This window comes from Mobula hypostoma, chromosome 4, assembly GCF_963921235.1.
Source record: "Mobula hypostoma chromosome 4, sMobHyp1.1, whole genome shotgun sequence".
Taxonomy (NCBI): domain Eukaryota; kingdom Metazoa; phylum Chordata; class Chondrichthyes; order Myliobatiformes; family Myliobatidae; genus Mobula; species Mobula hypostoma.
In genome coordinates, this window is record NC_086100.1 from 113,007,961 (window position 1) to 113,026,618 (window position 18,658).

General features: G+C 42.0%; 1 protein-coding gene across 1 annotated transcript in view; it reads left to right on the forward strand.

Moving 5' to 3' along the window:
* The first annotated feature begins 13,932 nt into the window (after positions 1 to 13,932).
* LOC134345555 (tryptophan 2,3-dioxygenase-like) overlaps positions 13,933 to 18,658 on the forward strand; it is a 59,332-nt gene continuing 54,606 nt past the window's right edge. The window contains exon 1 of the mRNA XM_063046391.1: positions 13,933 to 14,084. Coding sequence (XP_062902461.1) covers positions 14,050 to 14,084 — 35 coding nt within the window. The 5' untranslated portion in view covers positions 13,933 to 14,049. The remainder of the gene's footprint in view (positions 14,085 to 18,658) is intronic.

An 18,658-nucleotide genomic window follows, 5' to 3' on the forward strand; every position in this document is an offset into this window, starting at 1 on the left:
GTCAGTTGTCAAAGATGTGATAACAGCACATTTGGAAAGCAGTGAAATCATCGGACAAAGTCAGCATGGATTTGTGAAAGGAAAATCATGTGTGACGAGTTTCATAGAATTTTTTGAGGATGTAACGAGTAGCGTGGATGGGGAGAACCAGTGGATGTGGTATATTTGGATTTTCAAAAGGCTTTTGACAAGGTCCCACACAGGAGATTAGTGTGCAAACTTAAAGCACACAGTATTGGGGGTAAGGTATTGATGTGGATAGAGAATTGGTTGGCAGACAGGAAGCAAAGGGTGGGAAGAAACGGGACCTTTTCAGAATGGCAGGCAGTGACTAGTGGGGTACTGCAAGGCTCAGTGCTGGGACCCCAGTTGTTTACAATATATATTAATGACTTAGATGAGGGAATTAAATGCAGCATCTCCAAGTTTGCGGATGACACGAAGCTGGGCGGCAGTGTTAGCTGTGAGGAGGATGCTAAGAGGATGCAGGGTGACTTGGATAGGTTAGGTGAGTGGGCAAATTCATGGCAGATGCAATTTAATGTGGATAAATGTGAGGTTACCCACTTTGGTGGCAAAAACAGGAAAACAGATTATTATCTGAATGGTGGCCGATTAGGAAAAGGGGAGGTGCAACGAGACCTGGGTGTCATTATACACCAGTCATTGAAAGTGGGCATGCAGGTACAGCAGGCGGTGAAAAAGGCAAATGGTATGCTGACATTCATAGCAAGAGGATTCGAGTACAGGAGCAGGGAGGTACTACTGCAGTTGTACAAGGCCTTGGTGAGACCACACCTGGAGTATTGTGTGCAGTTTTGGTCCCCTAATCTGAGGAAAGACATCCTTGCCATAGAGAGAGTACAAAGAAGGTTCACCAGATTGATTCCTGGGATGGCAGGACTTTTATATGATGAAAAACTGGATCAACTAGGCTTATACTTGTTGGAATTTAGAAGATTGGGGGGGATCTGATTGAAACGTATAAGATCCTAAAGGGATTGGACAGGCTAGATGCAGGAAGATTGTTCCCGATGTTGGGGAAGTCCAGAACGAGGGGTCACAGTTTGGGGATAGAGGGGAAGCCTTTTAGGACTGAGATTAGGAAAAAATTCTTCATACAGAGAGTGGTGAATCTGTGGAATTCTCTGCCACAGGAAACAGTTGAGGCCAGTTCATTGGCTATATTTAAGAGGGAGTTAGATATGGCCCTTGTGACTAAAGGGATCAGAGGGTATGGAGGGAAGGCTGGTACAGGGTTTTGAGTTGGATGATCAGCCATGATCATACTGAATGGCGGTGCAGGCTCGAAGGGCCAAATGGCCTACTCCTGCACCTATTTTCTATGTTTCTATGTCAATATTACGCCAGCTGTTTTCAATAAATAGAATTTGAGAAGCTTAAAGACTAGAGGGAAGGATTCTGGAGAAAGCAGAAAGGATCTATTGCCTGATGAAAAGCTTCTTGGCCAATAAATGTGCACGGAGGCAGAGGCAGCTGAAGAGAATTTAATGTCAGGCTAGGCCCTGAGCTCATTAAGGTGGGGAATTAGGGGAACGTAGCTGAGGCCTCATTCAAAACTGGAGAGGGTAAGTCAGAAAGGATAGTGAAAACAGGACAGGGGATGGGAACAGATTGTGAGGAAGCTGAAGGAAGATCCAGTGGGGAATTCAAACTTGAGAGCTGTTGAAGTTTGCAATGTTTGAAATCCAACGGGAAGGAAGAGTTCTTCTGTTGCAGCACCATATGCGGCAAAGAATAAAATGGGATTGACAGATTTGTGACAGAGTGAATCAGAGGGGTCTATAACATGAATGTACCTATGTGTGGATCCCAGAATGTCATGAAAACAGCCGCTTTGAAGCACCAGAGAGTTAGAACATGGAATGTCAATTGGAGGCCTGTGGGATAAATAGGACTGTTAAAATGAAGCAACACACATCAAAGTTGCTGGTGAACGCAGCAGGTCAGGCAGCATCTCTAGGAAGAGGTACAGTCGATGTTTCAGGCCGAGACCCTTCGTCAGGACTAACGAAGGGTCTCAGTCTGAAACGTCGACTGTACCTCTTCCTAGAGATGCTGCCTGACCTGCTGCATTCACCAGCAACTTTATGTGTGTTGCTTGAATTTCCAGCATCTGCAGAATTCCTCGTGTTTGCGCTATTAAAATGAAACTGTGTTTGTAGTAGAAGTCATTGCTGAGGGCAATGGTTAGGGAATTCCAGTCACAATGCCCTGAAATTTGCAATGTGTAAGGAACCTTGGATGTCAAGAGATATTGAGGCCCTGGTCAAGAAAAAAAAAGGGTGCATGGTATGTATAGGCAGGTAGGAACATATAAGGTGCTTATGGAGTATACAAAATGCAAGAAAACATTTAAGAAAGAAATCAGGAGGGTTAAAAGAAGACATAAGGTTGCCTTAACAGACAAGGTGAAAGAGAATCCTAAGGGATTCTACAGATATGTTAAGAGAAAAAGGATTGCAAGAGACAAAATTGGTCCTCTGGAAGATCAGAATGGTAATCCATGTGTGGAGCCAAAACAGATGAGGGAGGTCTTAAATGAATTTTTTTTTGCATCTGTATTTCAGATGGACACAGAGTCATGAGATGGACACAGAGTCTACGGAAGTGAGGCAAAGCGTCATTAACTTCATCGACCTTAGACAGATTACAGAGGAGGAGGTGTTTGCTGTGTCGAGGCAAATTTGAGTGGATAAATCCCCAGGGCCTGACAAGGTGTAAACTGGATTAGGCATTGGAAGCCGGACGGTGGTGGTAGATGGTTGCCCCTCTGACTGGAGGCCTATGACTAGTGGAGTGCTGCAGTGATTGGTACTGGGTCCAGTGTTCTTTGTCTTCTGTATCAATGATCTGGATGGTAATGTGGTTGACTGGATCAGCGAATTGTGGATGACACCAAGATTGGGGGTGCAGTGCACAGCGAAGATGGCTATCATGGCTTGCAGCGGGATCTGAACCAGCTGGAAAAATGGATGGAATTTAATGTAGACAAGTGTGAGGTATTGCACTTTGGTAGGACCAACTAGGGTAGGTCGTACACAGTGAACGGTAGGGCATTGAGGAATGTGGTAGAATGAAAGGATCTGGGAATAGATGTCCGTAATTCATTGAAGGTGGTGTCACAGCTAGATAGGATCATAAAAAAAGGCTTTTGGCACATTGCGCCTTATAAATCAAAACATTGAGTACAGGAGATGGGATGTTATGTTGAAGTTTTATAAGACATTGGTAAGGCCTAATTTGGAGTATTGTCTGCAGTTTTGGGTCACCTCCCTACAGGAAAGATATAAATAAGGTTGAAAAAGTACAGAGAAGGCTTCTGTCAGGCCTAGAGGAGCTGACATATAATAAAAGATTGAAAAGGCTAGGATTTTATTCCTTTGAATGTAGAAGATTGAGGGAAGATTTGATAGAGGTATACAAAATTATGAGGGATATAGATAGGGTAAATGCAAGCAGGCTTTTTCCACTAAGGTTGGGTGGGACAACGATTGGAGGTCATGGATTAAGGGTGAAAGGTGAAAAGTTTGAGGGACATGAGGGGAAACATCTTCACTCAGAGGGTCATAACAGTGTGTGATGAGCTGCTAGCATAAGTGATACATGCGAGCTCGATATCAATGTTTAAGAAAAGTTTGGATAAGTACATGGATAGTAGGGATATGGAGAGCTATGGTCTGGGTGCAGGTCGATGGGAGTAGGCAGTTTAAATGGTTTGGTGTAGACTAGATGGGTTGAAGGGCCTGTTTCTGTGTTCTGTTTTTCTGTGACTATGACTCCATGACAAGATCTTTGCTCTAATGCCCTGACCGCAGTGATTTGAAAGAAGTTTTCAGCTCTGTGGAGAAAAAAAGCCACGATTAAATTAACTTATAATTTTGAAATTGTTTTTGTCAGCTTAAAATGTTTAAAATAATTTAAAAAGTGTTCATAAGTTTTAAGTGATGTTCTTTTTTTCTAATTTGTCAGGATTGAAAAGGTTCTCTAAATTTTTGATCATTTTTAAAATCTTTTGATTATCAGATACATCCAATAGTGGCAGCATTGTTTTTCATCTGTCAAAGCTATTTTGTGGCAAGCCTTGTCACGGCCTGTTCTCCTGACCCTGTTTTGTCATGCAGTTTTGGATTGTAATGGCTAACAATGAACTTCAGGCAAATCCCGCTTATCAGCTCTTGTGTTGTGACATCTGGCTTTCTGTGACCATTTGGATTTCCTCGCTCTTCGTGGAATGCAGCTTTCTGCTTTGTCACTTGACTTAACATGGACTAGTTTTTTTTTCCAGTCTATCAGGTAAATCGTATCTTATTCTCATATTACAATAGCCAAATTTTCTTTTTGTACTATCTCAATGTGTTTCTAAATGGAATGCTCTGGGTGACATGCAAGCTAAAGCTTTTCATTGTATCTTAGTACATGTGATAATACTAAAACAATTATGAATACAGTGGATTCTAGTTAATTGGTCCATTGGTTAATCAGGGCACCTATTTATTTGGGGCAATTCTTTAAGAATAAAATCTATAAATAAAGATCAAAATTATAAATAATATTGAGAATATGAGTTGTAGAATCCTTGAAAGTGGGTCGTAGGTTGTAGAATCAGTTCAGTGAGTGAAGTTACATGCTCTAGTTCAGGAGCCTGATGCTTGCGGACAATACAAAGGTAGGTGGAGGGGAAGACAGTGTTGAGGAGGTACAGAGTCTGCAGAAGGACTTGGACGAATTAGGGGAATGGGCAAAGAAGTGGCAGATGGAATACAGTGTAGGGAAGTGTATGGCCATGCAGTTTGGTAGAAGGAATAATGGTGTAGACTATTTTCAAAATGAGGTGCAAATTCAGAAATCACGGGTGCAAAGGGACTTGGGAGTCCTCATGCAGGATTTCCTGAAGGTTAATTTCCAGGTTGAGTTGGTGGTAAAGAAGGCAAATGCAACGTTAGCATTCATTTCGAGAAGACTAGAATATAAAAGCAAAGATGTTATGCTGGGGCTTTATAAGATATTGGTCAGATTTCACTTGGAGTATTGTGAGCAGTTTTGGGTTTCTTACCTAAGAAAAGGTGTTGCAGGCATGGGAGAGGCTCTAGAGGAGGTTCACGAGAATGATCCCAGGAATGAAAGGGTTAACATACGAGGAACATTTGATGGCTCTGGCCCTGTACTCAGAGGACTTTAGAAGAATGAGGGGGTGGGGGTTCTCAATGAAACTTGTCGAATATTGAAAGGTGTGGGTAAGGTGGATATGGAGAGGACGCTTCCTATGGCAATGTAGTCTAGTTCCAGAAGGCACAGTCTCAGAATACAAGGACGTTCCCTTAGAACAGGGATGAGGAAGAATTTATTTAGTCAGAGGGTCGTGAATCTGTGGAATCCATTGCCATGGTTGGCTGTTGTAGCCTAGTCATTAGGTATATTTAAAGTAGAGGTTGACAGGTTCTTGATTAGTAAGAGTGTCAAAGGTTATGGGGGGAGGCTGGAGAATGGGGCTGAGAGGGATAATACATCGGTCATGATGGAATGAGAGAGCAGACTCAATGGGCTGAATGGCCTATTTCTGCTCCTATGTCTTAATGTCTTACAGTTTTGTGATATGGGAGGAAAGATGATTTCCAAAGCATATGAAACATTTTGGTTCCGTCGGCTGTGTAAGTCTAGGGAGGACAATCTCTGGCCCCGCCAAACGTGTGAGATTGCGGTGCGAGCCCACCCTGAAACCCCCTGTTTGTGTGGAAGCTGTGTGATTTGTTCCCCTGTTACAAATCAGTACCACAAAATAACAGACAGAACACTGCATACAATTAAACAATTTAGCTTTATAATTCTTAATTTGACTAAAGGGTTAGTAAAGAAAAAGCAAAAAAAAGAAACGGGCCCACTTTAATGAAACAGTTTAATGTGCACAAGTTGGAGCTCATGGTTTTCCCTTTGCTGATCCTCCTTCGATCACCCCTGGCTTTGTCGGATCATGGCCCCACTCCGAGTTGAGTTCTACAACCTCTCCTCTCCGGCATCTTCTCCCGTCATCTCCCGCCGAACAAGAAGACCCAGATCACCCTGGTGTCAGGCACACAGCATGAAAACACACTCCCTTCATTGGATGGCTCACATTCCAAAGCACCCGTTATCTCTAACCATAACCCAAACACTGCTTCTACAGAAAGACCATTACATTAGCAGGGAAACCTTTCCCAGGGTGTTACACAGATTTGGATTATGCCACCTTTGATCTTCTCTTGAGTGCCATAATAACAGATTCATCATTAAACCTTCAGCTATTGAAACCGTAAACAGTGCAGTAGTTTACAAGGCACTTTAACCAATCACCCATTACAGATTCACATGGGGATATAACATTGAAGATATGCAGACAGTGGCAAAGATATTTCAACTTCTATCAACTAGACCAGCTCAGTTGCATAACCCTTGACTGAGTAGGAAAGGTCTTAGGTGCAGGTTGTAAGGGAACAAAGAAAACTTGCTGGACCTTGTCTTCAATAGTCTCCCTGATACGTTTGGATCTTTCTTTTTATTTATTCACTTTCAAGGATCTGGGCGTTTATTGTCTGTTCTTAACTGTTCATGAGAAGGTACAGGCGGGCTGCCTCTTTAGGCTGCAACCATTCTAGTGCAGCTACTTCCGTAGAGCTGTTGGCTTGGGTGTTTCAAGATTTAGTTCCAGTGATAATGAAGGATCAGCAATTCATTTCCAAGCCAGGCTGATGTACAACTGTACATGTGTACAACATGTGGGTAGTGGTGTTCTCTATCTTTATCTTTCTGGAGGTAGAGGTGATGGGTTTGGGAGATGTTGGAGTAGTATGGGTGAGTAATAGGAGGTTACTTTTCAGACTTTGTACACATGTGATGGAGATTATAATGTTTGGGATGGTGAATGGGAGCCAGTCAAATGGGCAGATTTATTCTGGATAGTGTTAAGTTCTTTGGGAGTTAGTGGAGCTGTACTCAATCAGTCAGTGCCATCTAGATGGTTGGAAGCCTTTGGAGAGTCAGGTGGTGAGAGGGTCACTGAAGGAGGTGAGATGCCAGAAGAGCAGAAGATATCAAAAGTTCTACCTTTATCCACAAATGGCAGCAGGGACAAGCCAGATAGTTAGAGGTTGAGAGTCTAATCTAAGTGATAGGGAAGTGATTTTGAAAGTAAGTCTGGGAGGTTGGATGAATCCACACTTGGAGAGGCAGAGATTAATCAGCTGGGCGTAGTCCATGGGGAAATAGAGAAATACCTAGACTTTTCTAATTGAAGACAATGTTTTGAGGAGCTCAGTAGATTTGATATAGATGATATGGGCTTCAGTAAGATCTTTGATAAAATTCCACATGGGAAACTGGTGCAAAAGGTGGTAGCTCATGGGATCTAATGCAAATTAGATCCAAAATTCGCTTATTTATCGATGGATGATAGTGAAGGTTCACTTTGAAGGAAAAAAAACTCTCAGCTGTCTAGCTCCTCTTTATAACTGAACAACCCATCCCAGGCAACATCGTAGTGACTCTCCTCTGCATCCTCTCCATTACAATCACATCGTTTCAAACGTATGGAGAGGGGGTATCTGTATTAGAAGGGTTGCAGCAGGTCTAGAAGGCAGTACTCCAGCTTTGAACCATCCAACACTTTATGAAATGTTTCATTACTTTCCTGCTCTCACATTCTGTGCTCTTGGTCCTGATGCCAAGTATCTCCCAGCCACCTTGTCCACCTGTTGTCGCCTTCTGAGATCCTTGGACTTCTATACCATGGTCCCTCTACTCCTCAGTACTCCCTTGGAGCACAAACAATTGTACTATTCATGTCCTACCCTTATAAAGGGTACAACATCACATATTCAGAATTAAATTTCTTCAGCCATTGCTCTTCCCATCTTCCCACCTGATCAATGTCATTCTGTAGCCTCAATATCAACAACACGGGGAATTTTCATGGCATCTGCAAACTTGCTAATCGTGCCAGGCTGTGAAACAAGGATAGTGAGTGCTGGGGCCTGAACATTTTTGCAGATTTGTTGGAAGTACAGCGAGATGGCTAATGTTATTCCTTAATTTGAGAAGGGCAGCAGAGGTAAGCCAGATAACAAGAGGCTATAAGTTTTATATCAGTGATAATGCTGTTCCTGCAGAACGTGGCAGGTCTGGGAGACTGCCAGTATTCCTGATGGCTCCTCCTGTAGGAAGTCTGTCCAGCTACAGTGCTCATTGACCATGTGAGGGAAATGGAGCTGAAGTTGAACGTGCTTAGGACCATCTTAGATGCTGAGAGCACCATAGACTGGAGCTTTAGTGAGGCAGTCACACCTAAGGTACAGGCTGCAGATGGGTAACAGTTCAGGGTCCCCTTGTGGCCATTCCCTTCAGCAACAAGTATAGCCCTTTAGATATTGCCGAGGGGTTGGGGGAGAAACCTTTCTGGGCACAGCAGCAGTAAGCCAGGTTGGTTGCATTGAGACGGGCTCTGAGCCTCAGTGGGTGAGGGAGAGGTTAGGCACGGTGATAGGAGACTCAGTAGGTAGGGGGACAGGCAGGAGATTCTGTGGCAGCAAAAGAGACCTCAGGATGGTGAATGGCCTTCCAGGTACCAGGGTCAATGAAGCCTCAGAGCATCTACAGAACATTCTCAAGGGGGAGGTGAACAGCCTGAGGTCATGGTGCATGTTGGTACCAATGGCACAGGTAGAAAATGGATGAGATCCCATGTAGCGAATATAGGAGTTAGGAAAGAATGAATAAAGCAGGACCTCAAGAGCAGTAATCTATTGATTACTCTCAGTGATGTGTGCCAGTGATGGCAGGAATAAAAATGCAACTCAAGTAAATGTGTGACTGAGGAGATGGTGCATGGGGTAGGGATCCAAGTTCTTGGATCATTGGGATCTCTTCTGGGGTAGGGATAATCTGTACAAGAGATCTGGGCTGCACCTGAACTGGAGAGAGAACGATATGCTGGTTGGGGGATTTGCAGGTGCTACTTGGGATGCTTTAATCTAGAGTCATGGAAAAGTACAGCAGAGAAAAAGGCCTTTTGGCTCATCTAATCCATGCTGAAACCATTTAAACTGCCTACTCCCATCAACCTGCACCGGGACCATAGCCTTCCATATTCCTACTATCCATGTACCTGTCCAAATTTCTCTTAAACTTTGAAATTGAGCTCACATGCACCATTCCACACCCTCATGATCCTCTGAGTGAAGAAGTTTACCCTCATGTTCCTCGTAAACTTCTTAATTTTCACCCTCAACCTATGACCTCTAGTTGTAGTCCCACTCAACCTCAGTGGAAAAAGTCTGTTTGCATTTACCTTATCTATACCCTGCATATCTCTCTCAATCTTCTATGTTCTAAATAATACAGCCCTAACCTACTCAATCTTTCCTTATAACTCAGGTCCTCCAGACCCGGCAACATCCCTGTAAATCTTCTCTGCACTCTTTCAACCTTCTTTACAACTTTTTTGTGACCAAAGTTGCACACAATTCTCCAAATTAGGCCTCACCAATGTTTTATACAACTTCAACATAACATCCAATTTTCAGTACTCAATACGTTGATTTATGAAGGCCTTTGTGCCAAAAGCTTTCTTTATGACCCTATCTACCTGTGATGCCACTTTCAATGAATTATATACCTGTATTCCCGGATCACTTTGTTCTACCACTCTCCTCAGTGCCCTACCTTTCACTGTGTAAGGCCTTCCTTGGTTTGTCCTACTGCAGTGGAAAACCTCGCTCTTGTCTGCCCTTTTTCTGCCCATTTTTCCAGCTGATGTAGACCTCACTGCAAGCCCTGATAGCTTCCTCAGTGTCCACTACATCCTCAATCTTCGTGTCATCCACAAATTTGCTGATCCAGTTAACCACATTATCATCCTGATCATTAGTATAGATGACAAACAACAAAGGACCTAGCATCAATCCCTATGGCACACCACTCGTCACAGGCCTCCAGTCAGAGAGGCAACTCTCTACTACCACTCCCTGGCTTCTCCCACAAAGCTAATCCAATTTACTAGCCTAACTTGAGTGCTGAGCGACAGAATCTTCTTGACCAGCCTCCCACGCAGAACCTTGTCATATGCCTTGCTAAAGTCCATGTAGACAACATCCACTGCCTTGCCTTCATCCACTTTCCTAGGAATTTCCTTGAAAACCTCTATAAGATAGGTTAGACATGACCTACCATGCATGAAGCCATGCTGACTATTCTTAACCTGTTCATGTCTATCCAAATACTTATATCTCCGGTCCGTTAGAAAACCTCCCACAACTGATGTCAGACTCACTAGCCTATAATTTCTTCGTTTCTGTTTAGAGCCTTTTTTAAACAGCAGAACAATATTGGCTATCCTCCAATCCTCTGATACCTCTCCTATCGCCAAGGATCTTTTATACGTCTCTGTTAGGGCGCCAGCAATTTCTGCACTTGCTTCCGTAGAGTCCGAGGGAACACCTTGTCAGGTCCTGGGGTGTGACAGTGGTGTGGGATCCTAAGTAATAGAGTGGCAGATGAGAAATCAGAGGATGACATCATAGCCTACGAGAAAAAGTTCATTTGTCAGGATAGTCAGGAGTACGGAAAAGGGAGAGGCAAGACCATTGGTTTAAATTACATTTATTTCAATACAAGAGGCTTGGCTGGTAAGGTGAATGATCTCAGGGTGTGGATTGGCTTTGGTACTGGGATACCATAGGCATAACAAAAACACGGCTGAGGGAAGGGCAGGACTAGCAGTTCAGTGTTCCAGGATATAGTGTCGATGCAGCAAGCATGACAGAGATGCAGAGAATGGGAAGTTGGCTTCTTGATGAAGAAGGACCAATCAACAAATGTTGGAACATAGAGCATTGAACGTTACAGCACAGTACACACCCTTTGGCCCACAATGTTGTGCGATATTTTAACCTACTCTAATATCAAAGACATAACAGTTCATCTTTGAATCATCCACGCACCCATCCAAGAGTTTCGTACACGCTCATAATGTAACTGCCTCTACCACCACCCTTGGCAGGGCATTCCACACAGCACCACTCTACGTAAAGAACTTCCCTCCAATCACATTGGAATTAGGCCTCCTTATATTAGCCATTCCCACCTCTAGCTCTCCACTCTATCTATGACTCCTATCATCTTGTACAACTCTATCAAGCGTCCTCTTATCCTTCTTTGCTCCAAAGAGAGAAGCCTTAGCTCACTCAATCAATCTTCATAGGACATGCTCTCTAAATCTTCCACATCCTTCCGATAATGAAGAGACCAAAACTGAACACTAGTTTGGATCATCCATTGTGTGAGTGGACTGGTGGAGGAGTCTAAGATCAGAGCCTTTGGCAAAGAGGTACAGGTGAGTAGCAGATAAGAAAAGCTAAGAGTTTTTTTTAAAATATAGCATTATATAACTAAAAAGCTATTTAATTACAACAAATTAAATAAATGGAGATACAGGATCAGGTTACGTGTTGCAGCTGCATGATGTGGGAGCTGGTGGGCCCCTTTGTGGTTCCTGCTGACCACATCTGCACCAAGTGTTGGTGACCTGGAGTCTGATCTTCAGATACTGTGAGTCATTGGGGAGGGGGAGCGCGATCTGAACAGTGTGTTTCAGAAGGCTGTCACACCGAATAGATTAATGACTTCGAATTTGGTCTGTGTCCAGGGACAAGAAGGTGTGACTGTGAGTGACGCCGGTAGGGGAATTCAAGATGTTGTGCTGGAGAAGCCTCTGTCCTTGAGCTTTCCCAACAGATCTGAGACTGCTGCTCCCTGTGAGGATGAGAGTGGGGCTGCAGTAGGATGAGCATCCAAGCCATAGCACCACGTAGACAAGATCCTCAAGGATGGAGAGTCCCAGTGGCTGTGTTGTCTACCTGGTGCCCAGGTTTGGAGCATCTCTTTTGACCTGCCAAGGAAATTGCAGAGGGAGGAGAAAGATCCAGTTGTTGTGGTCCACGTGGATACCAATGACCATGAAGAACAAGGAAAGAAGTTCTTCTGAGGGAATTTGAGCAGCTAGGTTCTAAATTAAAATGCAGAATCAAGAAGGTAATAATCTCTAGATTGTTACCTCAGCCATGTGCAAATGTGCACAGGGATATAAGATCAGAGAGCAAAAGGTGTGGATCAAAGATTGGTATGGAAGAAGTGGGTTTGCATTTGTGGGATGTCTGCACCAGTTTTGGGGGAGGGAGGGAGTTGCACCTGAACCATGCTGGAATCAGTATTCTGATGAATCACATGATTAGGAATGTGGATTGTGCTTTAAACTAAATAGTGGGGGGGGGGGGCAACTTGAAAAAGTATCAATAAAGTAAAAGGGAATGAAAGTGCAGAAGAATTTACAGATGACTCCAGAATGAAAAAAAGACAAGAAGTGTAGAAAGGGACAAGGATTTAACTTCAAGCAACATGGGGACAAAATTGAAAAGAAGGATGGTGAATACGGGACTGAAGGTGTAATATTTGAATGCATGCAGTATACAAAATATAGTAGATAATCTTGTAGTGCAGTTAGAGATGCGCAGGTATGACATTGTGGGTATCACAGAACCATAGTTGAAAGAAGAATATAGCTGGGAGTTTAACATCTAAGGATACACACTGTATCAAAAGGAAAAGCAGGTGGGCAGATGGGGTGGGGTGGCTCTGTTGGTAAAAAAATGAAAATCAAATCCTTAAAAAGAAGTGACATAGGAACAGAAGATGAAGAGTCCTGTGGGTAGAGTTAAGAAACTGCAAATGTATAAGGACCCTGGTGGAACCTGGATGGTCTTTGAACAATAACGAGGATGTGGGGGGTGGTGTACAAATTACAATGGGAGATAGAAAAAGCGTATTAAGGGGGCGATGTTACGATAGTCAGTGGGGATTTCAATATGCAGACAGATTGGGAAAATCAGGCTGGTGCTGGAATCCAAGAGAAGGAACTTGTAGAAAGCCTTACGAGATATCTTTTTAGAGCAGCTTGTGGTCGAGCCATTAGGGAAAGACAATTCTGGAATGGGTGTTTAATAGTGGATCAGATTTGATTAGGGAGCTTAAAATAAAGGAAACCTCAGGAGGCAGTGATCATAATATGATAGAATGCACCTGCAATTTGAGAGGAAAAAACTAAAATCTGATGAATCAGTATTACAATGGAGCAAAAGGAAATTGCAGAGGCATGAGAGAGAAGCTGGCAACGGAAGGGGACACGAGCAAAGATGACACCAGGAGCATGTCAGAAATTTGAGTGTCGGGAGGCAGACCTGAGTTCAGTCACTATTACTAAGGAGAAGGTGTTTGGGAAATGGAAAGCTCTGAAGGTAGATAAGACACACCCCAGGATTCTGAAAGAGGTCATTTCTAAATAAAAGAATTATAATATCAGTTGGTAAGGGTGTATATTTAATGTCTCAGCAGCGTTAGGCAACTGAATGCTTAGTGAAAGCTTTAGTACATTAGTGAATAGTTCCATGTCCATTAACTGACTTCTAATTTCAGTGTCACAGAGATGTACCAAAAGTTACAAAAGTTACTGCAGAGTTACAGGCTGAAGGACATTTCCTGGATATCACAAGGCAACCTTCCGGGGGCATTGCCCCTATTTATTTGGAATTATGCGATTCTCTTTAACCTTCTGTAATATTTATTTCTGTTAATTCAGTCTGACATCAGATCATCTTATTCTTAACACTGTAATCAGTTAAGGGATATTTTAGAAAGAGCAAAACAATCTCCAAAAATATATCAATTTGTTATCTGGTGTATTAAGTTTGCATTACTCCCGATTACCAGAATCAGTAAGGAAAGCCACAAAATAATCTGTCAATAATTACATTTATGCTCACTGCATGCTGATTAAAGTTTGTTTAATTTATTTTTCTTCTTTATATTTGCATAGTAAAATCGAACCCCAACACAAATCAAAGCTCTGCTGTTGATTGATCGGAATAGATAAGGAGACTCATTTTATAAAGAAAGCAGGTGTATCAAGTTCATAGGAGAACTCAGCAAAACCTAGAAGGCGGAATCATGAGTGGATGTCCATTCCGAGGGAGTAAACCAATGTAAGTTTCCCTCTAATTTAAGAACTAGAACAAAAAACAATTAATTGTAATTCTATAACTTTAAAATCTCTTCATTGGATAGTCATAGTTATAGTCATAGTTATAGTCATAGTCATACTTTATTAATCCCGGGGGAAATTGGTTAAATTGATCTGAAGTCTTGTAATTTTTTTTGACAATTGTGTTCCTCTGGACTCTAAAAATGCTGGTGATTTCATGAAAATAAAATGCAAAAAAGTAATCTAATTCACTTATGTTTTCAAATTAATGTGAACGTATCAGGCAGCTGTAAATGTCACGTTGAAATGCTCAAATCATGTGAATATTTATATACCGTAACAACCAGTACAGATCAAAAGTAACTCACGTGGTGCAATTTGAGCAGTCATCATGATAAAGGTTAATTTGACAATTTGGTGCTGTTTTGGCATAATCTGCACAAACACAATTAATAATAAGATCAAAGTTTAATAATTACCATTACCCTACATGTAAAGATATAAAAGCATATCTGTTTGCCTTGGCCTAAATCAGAAAGTAAATTAATTTTCATCATAATATTGAATTGAATTGAATTGGCTTTATTTCTTACATCCTTCACATACATGAGGAGTAAAAAATCTTTACGTTATGTCTCCATCTACAAACATAAATGTGCAATGTGCCGTCATAGTAATTTATAATAATTTATAATAAATAGAACAGTCAATGTAATATAGAGTACAGTCAAGTCAGTGTGAGTTCATCAGTCTGATGGCCTGGTGGAAGAAGCTGTCCTGGAGAATGTTGGTCCTGGCTTTTATGCTGCGGTACCGCTTCCTGGATGGCAGCGGCTGGAATAGATTGTGGTTGGGATGGCTTGGGTCCCCAATGATCCTTTTTACACACAGGTCCTTGTAAATATCCTGAAACATGGGAAGTTCACAACTACAGATGTGCTGGGCTGTCTGCACCACTCTCTGCAGAGTCCTGCTATTAAGGGAAGTACAGTTCCCACACCAGGCAGTGATGCAGCCAGTCAGGATGCTCTCAATTGTGCCCCTGTAAAAAGTTCTTAGGATCTGGGGGCCCATACCAAATTTTCTCAACTGTCTGAGGTGAAAGAGGCGCTGGTGTGCCTTTTTCACCACACAGCTGGTGTGTACAGATCACGTGAGGTCCTCGGTGATGTGGATGCTGAGGAACTTGAAGCTGTTTACCATCTCAACCCCAGATCCATTGATGTCAATAGGGGCTAGCCCGTCTCCATTCCTCCTGTAATCCACAACCAGCTCCTTTGTTTTTGCGACATTGAGGGAGAGGTTGTTTTCTTGACACCACTGTGTCAGAGAGATGATTTCTTCCCTGTAGGTCACCTCTTTATTGTTTGAGATAAGGCCAACCAATGTTGTTTCGTTGGCAAGTTTAATTAGCAGATTGGAGCTATGGGTAGCGATACAGTCCTGGGTATACAGGGAGTAAAGGAGGGGACTCAGTACGCAGCCCTGAGGGGCTCCTGTATTGAGAGTCAGAGGGTTGGAGGTGAGGAAGCTCACTCTTACAAACTGCTGGTGATCTAACAAGAAGTCCAGGATCCAGCTGCACAAGGCAGGGTGAAGGCTGAGGTCTCTGAGCTTCTTGTCAAGCCTGGATGGAATTATCATGCTGAATGCTGAACTGTAGTCCAAGAACAGTATTCTCACATAAGCATCCTTCTTCTTCAGATGTGTAAGGGTGGTATGTAGAGCAGAGGCTATTGCGTCATCTGTCAATCGGTTGTGTCGGTAGGCGAATTGTAGGGGGTCCAATTTGGGTGGTAGCAAGCTGCAGATGTAATCCTTGACCAGCCTCTCAAAACATTTGCTTATTATTGAGGTGAGTGTGACAGGACGGCAGTCGTTCAGGTATGTTACCTTGGTCTTTTTTGGTAAAGGGATAATGGTGGATAATTTGAAGGAGGAGGGCACCCTACACTGGGAGAGGGAGGGATTGTAAACACACCTGCCGGTTGTGCTGTGCACATCCTGAGTACTCGCCCTGGGATGCTGTCCGGTCCCGCAGCCTTACGACTGCCCACCCGTTGCAAACATCTGCGTACCTCAGCCTCAGAGATGATCAGGTTGCTGGTTGTAGTGGTGGCTTTCCTCAGAGACTCAGAGTTTGTGACATTGAACCAAGTATATAAACGATTGAGCTCATCTGGGAGAGAGGCCACGAAGTTGGCGGCAACACAACGTTCGGCTTTGAAGTCTGAATATTTGGTGAAAAGAAGAAAAGCAAGATGGTCTGACACATTTATCATTGTGATTGAAAAAATATTTACTAACTGGAATGAGTTGTCTAAAAGTGTGATAGATCCAGATTCACTTGTGGCATTCAAAGGTGATTTGGATAAATGTCTGAAGGTTAGAAAATGAAGCACTGGGGGAAAAACCAGGAAAGTATTGCACTTAAAAGTGCAAGCATAGACGATGGGGCTAGCGGCTTCTGTGCTGTAGAGAATGTATGACACAATTCTATTGACTCCATTATAAGATAGTCATAGGCACTTGAATTCCTAGAATTCAGTGAGATCATAGCTTAATTGCACCCCAACTGTAATTGCCTGCCTTTACATCATATCACTTTTGTACTTTGCCATATATGTGATCATCAGTGAAACTGGAAGTGATAAGAGTTCAGTGTTGGATTCTCATGTTTTAAACCAAGGTTCTTTCAGAAGTCAGGAAAGAGGCACAAAACCTGTTGCTTCACGATCACTTTATTAAGAGATAAATGAGGAAACGATCTAATTTTATTAAGATTGAACAAAGGAAACAGGAGCAGACAGTGATAGTGGCCTACTAAGTGAAGGGAAAGCTAAGATTAAGGTGGCACCTAGCATAGAGCAGCTATTTTTCTACCATAGAAACAAGGAAAATTCCAATCACATTTATAGATAAGAATTAACCAATTAGAAAGTTGTTATTCAAATACTGCAGAACCGTTAACCAATGAGAAAGCACTCATTCAAATAATGCAGAATGAAGAAGCTTCCAAAGTTTTCCAGAATTATGCTTTGTATTGCCACTAGAGGCATATTAAAATGTTATCTACATATAAAAACTATTTAAAATACTAACAGACAATTAATTGTTAAACTGCAAAGAAAATAAGCAATCAAATAGTCTAATCTAAGAATTGAACAGTTGGATCCAACAATTCCCCCTTTGATTATAAATCACGTGTAGAATCAGTACATTTGAAAATTCAAAGGCTGAAAAGAACTTGTACTGTGAAATAATCAGAAAAGCTACTTAGGTTATGAAATATCAAAGGATATATATTCTTCACTCAAAGGATTATGCCATAATTAGGCAGATTAGTAGGCATTTGAACTATCCTATTAATAATCACTTTTAGACAAGTAAAAAAAAGATATAAATGATGAGGTGTATTAGCATCAATAATATGACTTGGAATATTGAGTAACCCCAGCTTCCGAGGCTTGAATGAATCCAATCAAAGAAATCTCATCCATCAGATTGATGTATTTTAGCTGCTTCTTTATGAATATAATCAGCCAAATCAGTTATGACTTCAGATTCATCAGGTATGACTGCACATGCTCCCCCCTTAGCTGCTAAGAGAAGATAACTTGGCATTCGGTTTTGAAGAACCACCTTGCGCATGGCAAATATTTCAAGTTGTTCCATTTCCCAGGGCTTCAGTGGTGTCATTGATTACTCTTTCTAAGGCTGCAGCTAACATATTTAATCTCTCTTATACACATTACAATTTAGTTATTGCACTGCCAAAAAACTAGTCCTAGCAATTGAATGTGAGTTAAACTGCACAATTAGTTTGATGAATCATGTTGTGAAAGTTGTGCTGCAAATCATCATGATGAGAGCAAGAAAAAACATGAAACAGGAGATCACGCAAGAGCAGTGTGGCTTCTTGAAGCTAGTGGAAAGCGAAATGTGATCTTCATCCTTAGAATGATTTGAGAGTGTACCTTGGATATCCAGAAAGACCTATACCAATGTTTCATTGATAAGGTGAGACATGAAAAGCTTATAAGAATCCTTCAGCACTTGGATATTGATGGGAAAGATATCAGAATCATCAGAAATTTGTGCTGGGAACAAAGAGCAGGAATGAGAGTTGAAAATAAGACAAGTGATTTTGTCCAGATGAAGAGGCAAGTCAAACAGGATTGTGTTCTCTGGCTCAACCTATTTTCAACCTTTACAGTGAGAAGATTCTAAGAGAAATTCCAGGCATGATAATTGGTGGATACAATTTGCACAACCTACGGTACGCAGACAACACAATGCTGACAGCTACCCCTAAGAGAAGCTCCAAGAATTACAAGATAAAATCATCAAACAAAGAGCAAAAAGAGGATTGACCATCCACTGCAGGAAGAGTAAATATTGTCACAAGGAAGAAAGAACTACAGAAATGCAAACTGAAAGTGGGCAACGAAACAAAACAAGCATGGAACATCAGTTACTTAGGGAGCATGAAAACATCTGATGGTAGGACTTATGTTGAAATTAGAAGAAGGATTGGGATTGTAAATGCACGTTCAAACATTTGAGCAAGATACT